Source organism: Anthonomus grandis, chromosome 13 (assembly GCF_022605725.1).
Source record: "Anthonomus grandis grandis chromosome 13, icAntGran1.3, whole genome shotgun sequence".
Taxonomy (NCBI): domain Eukaryota; kingdom Metazoa; phylum Arthropoda; class Insecta; order Coleoptera; family Curculionidae; genus Anthonomus; species Anthonomus grandis.
The window spans coordinates 12,160,879-12,177,734 of record NC_065558.1 but is presented as its reverse complement, the minus strand read 5'-3'; the positions used below and the strand labels follow the sequence as shown (position 1 = coordinate 12,177,734).

Genomic DNA, 16,856 nt, shown 5'->3' with positions numbered 1-16,856 from the left:
GAAGATTTAGAGATCTTCAACTACTCACACCTGCTGAATTGTATATAGTGTGAAGTAAGTGTTTGATGTTTCTTTTCAATACACCACAATTCCTACCCATTATGCCAGCCTCATTTTTCCAACACGCAGGCTCACTGCAACTAAGAGAGGACCCCCTTATTTTTGTATAACATTTTTTTATGATTCCTGCTGAATTGAAATTATAACTCAATTTTAGCCATTTTAAACCAAAAATTTAAAAAAATTTGATTTAGAACCATATTATACAGTTCAAGACTTCATAGATTCTAATTGGTATTTTAGAAAAATTCTTAATAGTTATTGTTTTATCGCTCATATTATTTAAAATTTTTAAAGTATTCATGTTTATTTAACTTTGTGCACTTTGATTTATAAATGTTATTAGTTTTTTTTTATATAGGATGTCCCATAAATAATGGTAAATATTTTAGCAGCAGATTCCTTTTAAAAGAAAAATGAGGTTAAGTTAAATTTTTCTAGTCAGAAAGTCAAAGACAACCAAGATACAGGTTGAAAATACAGTTGTTACTTTTTTGGATTTTGGCCATAAATTTACCATTTATTTTTCGTTTTAAAATTTTCATTTATTTTTATATGGCAAATTTTAAAATTATCATTTTTTAAAATTATGTCTTAGAGGACGCCACCAGCAACATTTTGATTTTTTTCTAAATCCATAACATTTTTCCACTTGGCTTTTAATTTTTTACTTAAAATATACATGGTGTGAACAGATTTTTCAATGTGTCCTGTCAGAATGTATTTTTGTTCATGTTAGTTACTTTGATGGGTGGTTATAAATTTAAAACTCACATTTAGTAACATTACCTATTATGTACTTATTGTTAGTTCTGTTAGTTATTGGGTATGACGGGGAAGTCAAAGACCTTGGGCCTGCATGAAGTCCAGACCTAAGTCGATTAGATTTTTGTATATATGCAAAAATCTAATTATCTAGTATTGTAATTCCTTACGAAAATACAATAAACACAAGAGAGTAATTAATGGTGAAAACTTTAACTGCTGATGAGTTATTTCGAAATGAGCAATTATTTTTCACTAAAAGAATTTTAAACTGTATTTAGACAAAAGGACATATCAATCAATTACTGGCAAATATCAATAATTTTTATTTTTAATTTATGTTTTGTATTTTATCATTTATTCGAGGTATAATAAAGCAATTTAAATATTTTTTAAGTGATTCGCGAAAAGATTTACGGTTAAAATTGAAAAAAGAAATTAATTTACCTTTTTGGAATCTTGTTGGTTTCCAAGCGTTTTCAGCTTCGTGCAGTTTCACGTCTCCCCTGAGGGATATCGAGACTTTGGGTGCCGGTTTGGCTGAAGACTTATCACCGCTTCGACTTCCCACTTTGCCTTGTTGGCTATTGCGTTTCGGTGGAGCCTAAAAACAAATATCACTCTTTAATTTCTTCATCTATCATTAAGTTCTTTTAATAAAAAAAAACTTGACGGAAAATTCAGAGATAGCTATCGTCACGACTCGATTCAGTTCACTACTTTCATCGATTATTTTACTGGTGATCATCATGTTTAAGAACATATTCAATTGATAATTTGAATGTAAATAACTAATGATATTACTTACCCCTCTAGATCCAGATTTACCTCCATAATTTTGATAAATAGGATTGAAATCGGTACGGCCTCCAACAGAGAGACGACCATCAAACTGATTCTACAATGACAAAACCAATTAAAAACCGATTTTAATTTAAACGAGTGTTTAATACTAACATTTCTATCTGCTTGTAAATAGCAGTCAGCAATATGTTCGGGTTTCTGTTGACTTGCTGGGAAAGACCTCAAAAGTAATAAGAAATCTCTATCATAGATTTTCTTGCCATCTGGTCGATCCGGAGCCCATTGTCCTAATGATGATTAAAAATGTTAGAAAATAAAACAATTTTTTTTTTCTACTACCGTGCTTAAAATACGTGCTGAACAACCGAACATATAAACGAACTTTTTAGTTGTAAAAATTAGCCATTGTAATGATCAAGTAAACATTGATGACCCATTATTTAAATGGTTTAAGATTCAAAGAAGTCGTAATATTACCATAAGTGGGCCAAAAGAGGCGATTTTTACAAGTTAGACAAGTTAAGTTTGACTGCTTTAAATGTACAGAGGGAGGGTTTAACTATTTAGAAAGAAACACAACTTTGTTTTCGGTAAAATAAATAGAGAGGTAGCAAATGTACCTGAGGGGATTTGTAATGATTCGATAACTGCAGTTTGGCCAAATGTATAAAAAATGACGATAATATTTGTAATGCAGATGACACTGGCCTTTTTTTTAGAACGATGCCAGCCCGAACATTAAAATTGTAAAGAGAAAAATGTGTTGGGAGGGAAACTTTGCAAAAAAGACTGACTGTTCTCATAGCAGAGAATATGACCGGATCAGAAAAATTAAAACTGGTAGTTATATCGGCAAAGCTATAACATCGGCTTTATCTTCGAAACAAGAAAATTTTGCTGCTTTTAGATAACTGTACAACTCACTGTCAACACCCAAGACTTAAAAGGAATAAAACAGGTCTTTTTTCTACCTAACACCATTGTAGTTCTTCAACCAATGGTTCAGGGATTAATAAGGTCTCTAAAAACCTCTGTGCCTCAAAATCTGAATATGCTTGAACTATGATTGTTTTGCACAAGCGGGATTACATTCCGACGCAACTGAAAAGTCTTTTGATGAAGACTTACGTCCCCTAGCAGGGTAGATTCGCCGAAAAAGTTCTAGGGATGAAAGTGAGGGATATCTGAATGGGTCTGCACATTGGCTGTGGTGGAAATTGATAAACCAATTGATTTTCAACCACCTACTCTAAAGCATGCATTTTCAGTAATGCAGACAATTCAAATTTTTTTTACATTTAGTGGAAGCGCAAAAGACAGTAAAACAGATTTACAACAATAAACAGTGCCTTGAGATATTTAGAAAAGTTATTGAAAAAAACTACTATTTTACTTACTAACAAAAAATGCATAAGCAAACTTAAATAATTTTAATTCTTTATTAAACGTACAGAGTGAATTTGTTTGTATAAGTATTTCATCAGTACATACAGTGTGCCCACCCTAAAGTGTCCACCCCTATAAATTTTTTGTGTTTAAAGTCGATTTAAAAAAAAAATATGTTTGATGGGGCTTGGCATACACTTTTTGGGCATATGCCAAATCAGTTCCAGTGTCTTACTTATTGGGTAATTATAAGACTTCAAAGGGGTCAAATTTGTAGAAAAACATATTAGAGCATTTTTTAGAACAAAAATACCAACGAAGTCTTAATCAGCATCACCAAAAATCCCCCTGAACAAATTTTTAGTAATTAAGTAAGTCCGAATAAAGTGGTATAAATTTCAATAAAAATCCTTAATTACACCCATTTGTCGGACGATCCTGCATTAGGTATCATTGATTTTTTAATTAATCTAAAGCTCATTCCGATATGTCCACCGAATTCTCGAAAGCATTTTTCAACTCTTCGACGACTATTGCTTACAACTTTTACCAACTCCGCTTGCATTATGCTCCTACAAGCTTTAGTAATCGCATCGCGAAGTTCTTCTCGAGTTTGTGGTCTACTGACGTATACTTTATTTTTCAAGGTATCCCATAAATAAAAATCGAGCGGTGTAAGGTCCGGAAACCGCGGCGGCCAATGGATCAAAGGACTGTTTCGTCCGATCCAGGTATTTGACTGAGCCAATTTCTAACAACCTTAGCATAATGAATTGGTGCCCCATCCACATGTAAACTTAAGTTTCAAAGATATTCTAATGGAAGTTTATCAATGGCATTCGAAAAATCAGTTTCTAAAAAATTTAATTTTTCATTATTTGTCAAACAAAAGCTATTAACAAAAAAATCTACGTTGCTAATACAGGGTGACCCGACAAATGGATCAAATTAACGATTTTTATTAAAATTAATGCAATTACAGATTTATTTTACATTTTATTTTATTCAGAGATCCTGTACATTACAGGGGTAAAAATATGTACAGGGGAGTTTTTAGTGATGCTAATTAAGATTCCGTTCGTAATTTTTTTTCTAAAAAATGCCCTAATATGTTTTTCTGATATTTGACCTGCTTTGAAGCCCCATAATTAGGACCCTGGAACTAGTTTGGCATATGCGCAAAAAGTGTTTATTGAGTCCTAGCAAACAAATTTTTTTATGAATTTCTTTTAAACAAAAACACAAATTTTATAGGGGTGAGAATACTTTAGGGTGGATACACTGTATATACAAAATGTACGTTCTTTTTTGTACTAAAATAAAAAATATTTTTAAAAAATGGTTTTTATAGCGACTCGGTTATAATGACCAACTAACGTCGGTCCTTTAACGTCGTTATACACTATATTATACTGTATATCACTTAGAACATTGAAAGGCTAGAATTAGCAATGCTGTGAAACTATAGGCAGTTTGTTGTCTTCTCTCTCACAACATCTCTGATGCAATGATGCCAAATGCTTATGTAGAAATGGAAATGTCAATATTCAGAGTTAAATGAATGCAGATAACGTCCCTATATTAGAGAAAAGGGCAACAACACCGCATTGTTGATTCCACCGACACAAGGAATCTTTACCAGCGACATCGTCCAAAAATATTTGCATAAATATTTATTAATAATAGATTATGCTTTCAATTATTAACAATATTACCGTTTATGGGTTCTTTATACGTTTTTTTAATGTACTTCATTAGAGTTAAGGTACCTACCTAATAAAAAGCATTTTTATGGAAATTAAATATTTTATAATTATTATAGATTTCTTAATAAGTTTTTATTATTCTACGTTTATGATGACAGTATCATGATGTTATGACAGTATCGGTATTTACTTGTGAAAAGATCGGCTTAAATCGCCTTTTTTGCACAAACACACTTAAATGAGACCTTTTTTAACCAAAAACTAAAGAAAAAACAAAGAACTTCACAAATGCCGAATGTAAACACAAAGCCATTTGACATTTGGCAAGATGACATCAGTTTTTTGCTTGCAGTGTGCCAATTTTTTAGAAGCGGTTTTAGATATAAGAATGTTAATCATTTTTTTTTGCTTTGAGGATGTAATTTTTGCACTCAGAATAAGATATATCTATTTCTACCTTTTATTTTTAATCCAAAATCTAACACTAATAAGTTAAATTAACATTATCATATGCGTTGATATATTGCTGAAAATGTGTGTAGAGTTTACAACAGAGAATAGATGAATATGTTTGTAAACAAAACACCCCTCTTGCCGTGGTGCACACGTTGAACAAAGTTGTTGTTTACTAATTCTAGTCTTTTAATGTTCTAAGATGTATCATTTATAATAAAAGTTTTTTTTTTTAAATTTGAATTACAGACTTTGAAATTTAATTTAAAATTTGTCAATAATAAAAAAAGAATTAAGATATAAATCTATAAAGCACAAGTGCATACAGTAATTTAGATTTTTATATATACTTTTAACTGTCTATGTTAACTATTAACTTTCTACCTTACAAGTATGCATATTCTTTTTTCTATTTTAGCATTTCTTACCTGGCTTATAAGGCAAACTAGGAGGTGAATCGTTAATTGCGTTCTTCATAGAGACTTTGTTATTAACGTCGTTTTTAGCCATAACCAGCTTATCGTTCGACAAAGTGACCCTGTCGGTTTCGTCCCGGCATTCATTGTTTAGCGGGAACGGAGGCACCATAACTTTCGGACTGTCTTTGATGATACTCCTGACGTCGAAAGTTTTGTTCATCAACGGTTTGATGGGAGCGGCCGGTTGCGTTACGGTCGGTACCGCTGGCACCGGTGCCGGCGTATTGTTTACTTCTACTACTGGTTCCGACTTGATTGTCGACGCGGTAACGTTTTCATTTGAGTCTTTATTATTTGTTTCACTGAAAATAACATTTTTTATGGTCAAGAGTATCATGCTACAAGGGATTGCCTTAAAAGTTCTTACCTTATAATAATTTTACTATCAGTCTCAACGTTAACTAGAGGAACAACTGTAGAAGGAGCGACGTCCTGTTCAGTAGGAGGTGAACTGTTTGCATTTACAACATCATTAGTTGACACCCTGTTCTCAGTAGTGGGAGGTAACACGTTTGCGTTAATTTCGGTTTTGGGGGTGTTGTCGTTGAAGGCATCCATGTCGCTACCTAAGATTAAATTTTGAAATATAATAGATGATAAATATTACTTTTCAACAACTTAGTTTAGATGAACTGACGTTGACCATCAATTTTTTTTTTTTGTTGGTATGTTTAATAGAATAGAATAGAAACTACTTTATTTTTAAATCAATTAAGTACAATCAGTAATAGTAATCAAAGTGAAATGAAGTCAACAAAAAATACTTATATGAATACAAAAAACTTTTATAAATATACCATTTGTACAATACATAAATAAAAAAATATCAAGATTCAAGATAATAAGTTTTAAGCTTTTTAGTTCATTTGGAAGCTTATTGAATACTTTATTACACATATAAGCAGGATTCCATTCAGTTAGAGAGAGTCTATGTATTAAAAAGTTTATATTTTGTGTCATAAGTAAAATTTGTATTATTTTCTGTAAATAAGTTTTTATGTTTATGTAGGAACATTAAACATTGAAACTACACTAAAAAATAAAGATTATACTGTAAATATTTGTTTTTCTTTAAAAATTTTGACAAAAATGCTCTCAATGTTCTCTGATCACCAAAACATTAGGCCATACCTCATAATAGTCTTAAAATTTACATGATATAGATATATTCTTATTGTATTTATATTTAGGAATTGTGCTGTTATTCTAGATCCATAACCAATCCTGCTTAATTTGTTATTAACAATTTCTATGTGTTTATCCCACCTCAACAACTGGTCAATATGTTTACTCAAGAATTTGGTATATTCAGCCACTTGAAAGTCCTATCCAATTGCAAAGTGCATAGAGGTAGGTGTATCCTTTTTTGATCCTATTTGTTCTAAATACTACAATGTTATTTTTTTTTAATTAAAAATTAGTCGATTTTGGTCAAACCATTTCTTTGCTTTATAAGAATATTCATCAGTTATTGAGATGAGATCACTTACAAATTTTCCTCCTACAATCAATCAATCACAAATATTTGTATAATCTGCAAATTTAATTATTGCAAGCCTAAAATTATCAATTATTTTACACAAGTCATTTATAAATATTATAACTAATAATAGACCTAGTATACTGAAATATAAGATTTAAGCTATTCAAGTATATTGCCCCTTATCCCATAATGCTCAAATGGTTGTAATTAAAAGCTCTCTGTTTAGGCCAGTAAATAGGCCTTACATAGCTCTAAAAATAGACCCAAAACAAGCAGATCATCTTCAGTTAGCCCTAATATTTTTTTTTATATGTTGTAATAAGAAAAATACTTATAAATTAAATGTCATTTAGTTTGTTTGAAGATGAGTTAAATATGCCTGACATACCTTCTTTATTGGCTCCTTTAAGGTTGATTTCCTTGGTTTTATTAGATTTGTTGTTTGCTTTGGGAGGCTGTGGCACAGGCACAGGCAGTGGTTGTGATTTGCCATTTTGGTTATGAGGCGGTTGGGGTTGCGACTGCTGCTGCTGTTGCACTTGTGACTGGTTAGGCTGGTGTTTTCTTGCATTCTTTACTTTTCCTTGAAAAGGATGACAAAATGTTAGAAAAACTATACAGTTATTAATAATAAATGAACAAATAACGAGGTGTAGTAACAAATAAGTGAAACTGTAGATTTCAGTTTTGATCACTCAAATGCTCTTTTATTCACCTTATATTATACTAATATGAACTGTCTTATAATGTAATATACATTAAAAAATATCTCCATTTTTCTTACTGATTGAAGCCACTATAGGAAAGAAAATTGGTGATAATAAGAACTGATTCCAGACTAACATTCTAGCTATGTGTCATCTTCTAATGTAATAATTAAACAAAATTCCAACAATTTTTATCAAAAAGGACTGTCATTATTATTAATGCTGTCATTTAAAACTGTAAAAGTACACACAGAGATTCTGTAAAATGAAGACAATTTTAAGTCAGCAAACCATTGTTTAACATTTGAGTTTATAAAACCAGAAATTTTAACATTTGAGTTTATATCTGTAGTTCAAAAAATATAAGATTATTGTATTGACTAATTATTTCTTATACACTGTGTTTTTTTTTTTTTGGTGGATTATTATTTGCCTTAGTTTCATAAATTTACTTTGAATTTGTAGAATTTTAAGATTTTATAACAAAAATTAGACAATAGTAGGATATTCCAGGTTTATATGGGAATAGATGTTGAGGCTCTCCAGGTTATATTTATTTAAATTTTGTATAACTATTTTATTGAAATATACAATATAAAAGAGACTTTTGTTGCAATCGGATTATTGGATGCATTGAGCAATATCATATAATATTTTTCAAATTTTCCTCTGATTTATTCCTTTAAAATATGCTAAAATAGGGGTCTAATCTAGATTATTTGATGTTGTCTTGTCAAACTAAACCCATCCCATCCCAATCCCTTAAGCACATGGGGGGGATTAAGATACTTTTTTACTATTTACTATTTTACTAGTTTGAGTTTGTTTTTATTGCTTTTTTTTCTAATGTGATAACAGCCCTGGAGCTGACTGTTATCTCACTTTATTTATATACCCGAAGAAAATATTCTTAAAAGTTCCAAAAGGGACATGGCAACCACGCTTTTTAACGAAGATTTAAGAAGATTTTTAGCATTGAATTGGTAGGAACCAGGGTTTCTCTTTTGATTGACTACTTTGACAGGTAAGTGTGATGTATTGTTCCCCCTCCACTTAAAAATTTTGATTTAAAAAAATAATGGCTGAAAGGAATTGGTTACTAGGAATTAAAGAGTTTTGTTTTTTCTTTTCTGATTGAAAAATGAAGTCGAATTTTTTTTCCAGAGCCTTAGCCATTACAGACTTAGCTCTTTTCTCTCGAATAAAAATGCTTTTATTGGATCTAAAATAAATTATGTATAGTGGTCATGTAAATTTGTATGGGTGAAGCCATGAACACCTTATTGCCAGAATTAATTTTAAATTTTCTCTCCTTTAACTTTTTTTTACTATGTAGCATATTACTACTTGTTCTTGATAATTTAAAACTAACTGGTATTTATTTTTCTTAATTTATAAAGAGCACATATTGCAATTCTCAATCAATTTTTTACAATCTAAGCATAGCAAGTCTTCTTCTGGACTGTATAACTGAGAGTTTAACTCAAGTCCAAAACCAGGTAATAATTGGTAAATACCAAACAGCTGATCCGTGACACCACGTTTTTCCCTATTTTGGTTGAAACCAGAATCGCAGAAACGCATTGGTAAATAAATACCAAGTAAGAACCATTCCATGCTGAAAATCGGCTTTAGAATAGAAGCCATGTAATCTAAGACATGTACGTAATTACACCTTTATAATAAGAAGAAAAGACATAGAGAAAAACAGAAGGAACGTTTTGTTTTTCTACGTTTTTCTAGAGTATTTGTGAAAGTAATACCTGACATTTTAGGTAAAACAGAGAAAATATGTCGTCATTAAGTGAATTAATGCTTAAAAATTTGATTATAAGCCACCCAACAGTGCCATTTGCTTTAAATGTCGTAAGATTCGGTTGTTTTTTCCATTTAAAAAAAACAGGCTTTCATTTACAAAAAAAGGGCAAATTCGTGTTTCCACCAGCACACCTATAAACTTTATAATCAACACAAAGTGCCTAAACCAGAAATATCCCGTTTATTGGTAAAAAAGCTGAAAACCGTTTCGTAAATAATTATTAAATATTCCTATAACTGACACGTTTTTTTTTCTAAAAATGTGCATCAGAACCGTGACACGGTTATCAAGTTACATAATATAAATGACTAAAAACGTAACCATACGGGCATGCCTTATGGGGGATTTCTCCAATTCGGTTAGCAACAAACCCGATTCGCCATAAGGAGAATAGAGAATGGAATAAGAATAAAATGTGAATGAAATTTATGTGGCCACCGCCTGCGACAAGGTCGCCGGGGCGTCAAATTCGCGAGGCAACTTTCTAAAATCGAGTACGTCGCCGACGATACAGATAACATAATAAAAAGATTGCGCAAATTTCGTTTTAACATATGGGGGATAATTTTATTTATTACCCTTTGTATTCACAGTGGTCCAATCCCCTTCGTCCATGGTGGTATCTATATGATCTATTCTTGGCCGTGACGGTGCATAAGAAATGAATGTGTCTCGCGCAGACCCCTTAAACGGATGTCTCGAGTTCCACGTGAACGTAATCGGAATATTAAAAAAAGCAACCCTTAAATCCGCAAAAAAATTAATCACATAGATCACAGTCACTTGAGCACTTGGACTATAAAACCGGCGATTTTCACTTGTCTCCTAATATAGAAACAGTGGAAAACTTATCCTAAAACCCCGGACAAGGTCAGAAAATATTTAATATAAAAAAAACAACTGGCACAACTTAAATAAAACACAAACTTAAAAAGAACTTATCGACGAAGGGCACGTTTAAGGGAACGGCGTTTTAAAATATTTAAAAAAAAAGTAACTAAAAGTAGATTAACGTAAAATAAAACTGAAAATTAGCGGACCACGTTGCGTACGACCCATGCGGTCGACGCTTATTAAAAGATCGTCGGCGCCATCTTACCGCTCCTCGGTCGGTTTCGTGCCAGCGCGCCAGTGTTGCCAGGTCAGAATCCCCGAAAGCGGTAGATTTCGCATCAAAAAAAACCGTAAATTTTAAAATAAAACGGCCGATTTTATATGTATTTAGAATAAGAAATAAGCTTATTAAACACGTCGTTTTTTATTGTAAAAGCTAATAAAAATATGGTTCTGATCAATAAGTCTTCACTGAGCAAAATCTCCAGCAGTCAACGGGAACATTAGTAAAAAGACTTACATGAAAACTTATCAATAGATCATGGGGGTTAAAAGAAATTGTAGAAAGTTTTTCTAAAAAGTGTTGAGCATTTTTAAGGTAAGAATCAGAATTATTAGTGTATGGAGTTAAGATATTTTGCAAGAGAGTGAGTAGGTGAATTGATGCTACTAACTATAGGAACATTTATTTTATGTATTTATTTTATATATTAACTAAAAAAATGTGGTGTTTTACTATTATGTGTAGTTAATTTTTAAATCTATCAATATCAGAAAATTGGTTTTTATGTTTTTTTAAATAAATTATAATTTTGTCTTTCAATTTTTTCTGTAGGATCTTTAGATAATTTAGAATAATTACCATCATTAATTAATAAATTTAATTTATTTTCATTAGTGTTAATATTTAAAAGAAAAGGAGCATAACCTTTATCTGCTGGAAGTATTTAAATTATTTTTATCGGATTTAAGTGTCTTTAAAGCTTTTAATTCTAAAGAGTTTAAATTTTGATTAATTTCAATTGGTTTTTTAATTTCTATCTTTGTCCTAATTCTAAATTCATCTTGTTGATCCCTTGGTAAGTCTTTCGTTGCGTTTTCTATAGCTCAAATGACATTTAATTTAGCCAGAATTTTTGGATTTAGGCTTTAGACATTTAGATTTTTGTTTCTTAGAATTTTTTTGGCTAAAGTAAGAAGAATTTTTATAGCGGTAATAAAACTACTTTGCAGTATGCGTATGCAAAAATTATTAGATTCTTCCTTAAAATAGAAAGTATTTTTTCTATACCAGAAATTTTTTGTTTACGTAAATATTAATTTTCTAACCAAGAATTAAATTTCTCTGCCATAAATAAGTTCTTGTCTATCACTGTAAAAAATAATAAAGGTTTTTCTACAAGAATAGCGTCTACAGAGAAGATACGTCTCAGCGTAGAAGATGTTTACACTATGTAACAGTTTTAGTTTGACCATGCGAATAATGAAACTCCAACTTTGCCATAGATATACTTTCCATCGTAAATAATAACATTCATTACTCAACCGCAATAATTTTGTTGATATGTTTCTGTGGTTTTCATAAATCTTTTTAAATGGTTCCACGAATAAGCCTGTAATTTTGTTTTTGCAATATTTTTTATGTATATAATAGCCCTTACAATAATATAAATAAAGTTATAATATTTATTATAATATATTGTATTATTTACACTTTCCTGTCCTAGCATTATTATTAATTAATGCTGAAAATAGGTTGCCTAAAGAAAAATAAATTTTCCCGCACTTAATAAATATACTTCAAAGATAGCATAGTCTTTCCTATATAACTAAAAAATATAACCATTATAGTAAATAACCGACTTGCAACAAAAAAAAAATTTCTGAATAGTAATCTATTTTTTATTTCTAAAAGAATTAAAATTAATTGTCAATATCATTAAAGTAGTTCACTGTATCTGCTAATTGACTGCTATTTCTGTAGACTTGCTCTACTAGTTTAGTGAAGATATTTTATAAAAAACTACTCTACTACTACAGTTGAGAGATATTAGTAAAGTGAACTTTACTGCCTTAGTAGATAGATTTTTTGGCTAAAAGAACCAAAAAACTTACTGGGAAGATAAAAAAAAATTCTGTGTCATTGTCAAAAATAACACTAAAGTTCATTAAAGTTCCAACCGCCTAAAGCTTCATCCTGACTAGGACGAATTTCGCGGATTTTTGACAGAACGTGTCAAATCCAAATTCAAAAATATTCGCGCCGAGAAATTTTAACTGTTCTTAGTACTGTCATTTGTTGATGTTTTGTGTTGTATTACGACAGTTACTGTTAGTCGTTTGCACTTATAAAAAGATAATTTAGTGATGAATGCGCATCTTTACTATATTTATTATTTACGAAGATAATATTATGATTTTTTTTTAGTTCATAATTATGTTTCATAAAAACCGTAGACCTGCCACCGCCTGGAGTCTCATCCTCAGTCTGCTGTACCTGAAAATGTTGGCACAGGGAGCTAATTTTGACCATTTTCTTACAAATGTCGCAATAAATCTACAAAACACCAGAATTTATTATTTATGGCCTTATATAATGTACTTTATGTTACTTGAGAGTCCTCCATCTAGGTCTTCGTATTCCATTATTGATTATTGTTTCTGTACTTTGGTATTTACGTTGTTGGACAGAGGTCACATACCACAAAACAAATATTTAAAATCTTTGAATAAAAAACAACCATTTATTGTTTTCTATTTAAAAGTTCAAATAAACAAATCTTAACATAACAAAGAAAAAACTGACAATTAATGACAGCTGATAGAAGAAATTCGCAAAATAGTTGAAATCAAAACTTTCTTGCGAATATCTGCTTTTTCGCGTAGACAAATTTCACTTGTGTTGCCTGTCAAAAATCCAAGAAATTCGCGCTACTCATAGAATGAAGCTTATGACTCTAGTATTGGTAATACTACGTATTATGCAGAGTTTTGGAAAATCTAAAATTATCGTTTCTTGCATTTTTTCGATACAATTAATTTGATTTGATAGAAATTAAAGCAGTCACGGTTTACTTCCTTTTTTCTAATTTGATAGTTTAATCGGGTTTAATAAGGCTCGTCTTGCGTTTACCAATTTTTCACTTTCTGCAAGAAACCAAAATTTCAGATTTTTTTCTAGGCTAATTAGATAGTGTGCTAAATTTTTAATTTTCTTATCAGAAAGAAAAATCAGAAAGGTAAACCCTCCGGAATTCTTGCCTAAAATTCGATTTATATCATTTTTGTGATGGAAAATGAAAAGGGCACCTAAAAAAGGGGACACTTGCAAATTTTCAGAAGCGTTGACGGATATATGTAGTCACGGTTTCAAATAATCGATTTTCATTAAAGATGTATAGTTCGCGAACGAACTAGTTCAAATGAACTATTCCCTTCAATGCAGTAGTTTGCATCCTCATAAAATAATAGTTCGTTGTGAACTAGAGAAGCACCCACCGGTGCTTAAGCAATTTAAATAGGCAAAATATCTAAAAGGATTTTATAAATATTGCACATTTGAGAATGAAGATTTTAAAGTTTGTGCTCGGAAGACTACATTTCTTTCTTTAAATTATTAAATATCGGTAATATATGCTCTAAAAATAACAATAAACCAAAGCCAATCTTGTAAAAGTATTTAAAATTGTCTCTGCTGATTGTAATTTTTCAGTTGTAACTGCGTCAACATAATAGAGTTTTAAATCATTGTATTGCTCTATTATTTTGCAAACAACAGCTTTCAGAGATAATCAGCTCGTTTGTGCCAGCCGAGGTATCTTGCAAATTTTAGTTTGTGTGAATTTTTGAAAGTTTAAAAATTTTTACCCATTTGGGACTATTATCAATATAATTATAGATAGTCCTCACACAATCCTTAACAGCTCTTGTAATTTTTCAACAAGCGTTAAATGCACATAAAGCGAAACTGTGGTAGAAACACCACATAAGGAAAATGTCACAAATATCTGTACTATCTTAAACCTATACATAACTGAATCATCTGCTCCAGCCTTGACGTTAGCTCCATCAGATGCAATGAGGTTTTTTAAAAACGGAAATATCTTGTATTAAATTTAAAAATGCGTCATAGATTCTAACAAATACAAATAATATAATAAAAATTTACTGACAAAATATTAGACACATACATATTTTTGTTTATTGTTTAGTTTATAGAGAAAACGAAAAAACTTACTTATTTTGGTAAAAATATCTAGATATTTTTTTAATACTACTTAAATCCGTTGATTCGTTAGAACCCAATTGGCCAATTACATTTTTAACTATGGCAGTATTCTTTGTTCTGCCACATTTCATATTTTGTGCAATTTCGGAATTGGAGCATAGATGTTCTGCTACTCGAAAAGGCAAATTATGAATACTGAAATATAGCAATGTGCTTTTTTCCAGATGTTACCAAACTGGCTTTTTGGTCTGATAAAAGAAGTTGGAATTTGCTGTTTCTTAATGGTTTTTTTTAATGCGCTTCGCTATCCTGATGCCTCAAATTAGACATGCACATTTATTCTACGTAGGTGACTCATTGTTAGCTCTGCTATCTGACTTCAAACTTAAACTACAAAAATTAAACATATATTTGATAGATATAAGAACCAAATTAAAAAATGCTGCAAGTCTTGCCGTAACAGACCGACAATTATTTGTCGATTGATTATTTGTCATGTGCGAGGACGAGGGTTGAATACCCGCCTGACTTTTTTTAAGACACGGGGGAATTACGGAAGCGAAAATCTCGAATACGTAATAGTCAGAGACGGTAAAAGAATTGAAAGTGTAGATTCATGTTTCAAACTCGCAATGAATTGTAATTATTCATAATAATTATTATTTTGTGATGTTTCTCTTTTTTTTTTGTAAATTAATTTAAAACTATGAGTACAATTTTTAATTTAGGATATTAATAGCTTTGCGGTAGAATGGCAAATCTAGCGCAAAAACTGTAGACCTGGCAACGTTGCGGCGCGCGAATACGAGCGTTTTTTAATTAAATGCAATCTCGGGGTAGGGACCGAAATGGAAATTTTTACGACGACGGCGAAGGCCAAAATTTCGGATCCAAAGTCTCAGTGGGGCAAAACCGACCAATTTCGAAATTTGTGACACAAAAGACGGCAGATCGATTCGAATAAACGAAAGGGCGACGGCATGGCAATGTGCAAGCATGTGCCACTGACCGCGTGGGTCCTCAAGGGGAACGCCCCGGACACGGTGTTGCCGATAAGTTCATAATGTTAGAAAGACTAAGGCATAGTGAAACACTCAAAGATACAGCGTTGATCTTTTGACCATCATGAAACCCTAATTATCTGTAGGGTCATAAAAAGACCCAAAATCATCATATTTGTGGTCAGAGCCGGATTAGAAATTTAATATTTACATTTTTTTGCCATTAATCATACCTACTTAATATTTTGCAAAATATGTGTTTATATTTATACCTCACTTAAGTCCAAAATAAACTACTACTACTACTCCTACCTTGACGTCTCTAATTACCTACCTAGGGTCTAGTATAAATAAGAGAAAATCCAGTGTGACAATTTCAGTTCTAATTAAGTTCTTTACGAGTTTAACTTAAATGGCTATTGTTGTAAGCAAGTGATTTAAACAAGTAATTTTTTTTTGTGGAATTATAGTGCAAAAATGTGGCGACCTTGGACAGGTTCTGATAGTAATAATACCTGCCATCCTGTTAACAGCTTTAGAAAAAGACATTTTTCAAAGTTCTTAAATCTTTACTATCAAGAGATTTTTAACTTTGGGGATGCTGCAGCCGTGTGGTTTGACACAAACACCTTTGTCTACAGTTAAGGATATAATAGAGAAATACGCAATTTCCAGGAGAAAGTGAAGCGGCTCCTGCTCCTTGAAATGTGCGAATAAGAGTGATTTGGATCTATTAAGAAAAATTTATCGGATGTATCAAGATGTACTGTGGTTATTCTAAGAAAAAAACTAATTTATTAAAGACGAAGCAAATATTTCTTGTAGCATATTTAGCTTAAGAAACATTTTGCTTAAAATGGGTTTTAAGTATAAGACGATTAATAAACGCTAAACCATAATGGAGTCTCAACGATTACGGGAATGGAGTGATAAATACTTAACGGATATAAAACAATATAGGGATGAAGATCGACTAATAATTTACCTTGACGAAACTTTGTTCGACACTCATGATATCTTTACGTCATTTAGAGTCATTTTCATGCCTACCCTGTTCCGTTTATTACTTCTTTAAAATGTTGGACCCAGCACAATGGGGGTGAATGGTCTAATTGATTTAGGGTAGTAGGA

At 31.3% G+C, this 16,856-nt stretch overlaps 1 protein-coding gene across 7 annotated transcripts in view; it reads right to left on the bottom strand.

Annotated features, from left to right (window-relative positions):
- LOC126743858 (eukaryotic translation initiation factor 4 gamma 1-like) overlaps positions 1–16,856 on the bottom strand; it is a 109,953-nt gene that overhangs the window by 23,127 nt on the left and 69,970 nt on the right. For all 7 annotated transcript variants that reach the window (XM_050451089.1, XM_050451090.1, XM_050451092.1 and 4 more), the window contains 6 exons: positions 7,525–7,719; positions 6,021–6,219; positions 5,603–5,955; positions 1,783–1,916; positions 1,634–1,723; positions 1,273–1,429 (listed from right to left, as the gene is read on the bottom strand). In XM_050451089.1, coding sequence (XP_050307046.1) covers positions 1,273–1,429; positions 1,634–1,723; positions 1,783–1,916; positions 5,603–5,955; positions 6,021–6,219; positions 7,525–7,719 — 1,128 coding nt within the window. The remainder of the gene's footprint in view (positions 1–1,272; positions 1,430–1,633; positions 1,724–1,782; positions 1,917–5,602; positions 5,956–6,020; positions 6,220–7,524; positions 7,720–16,856) is intronic.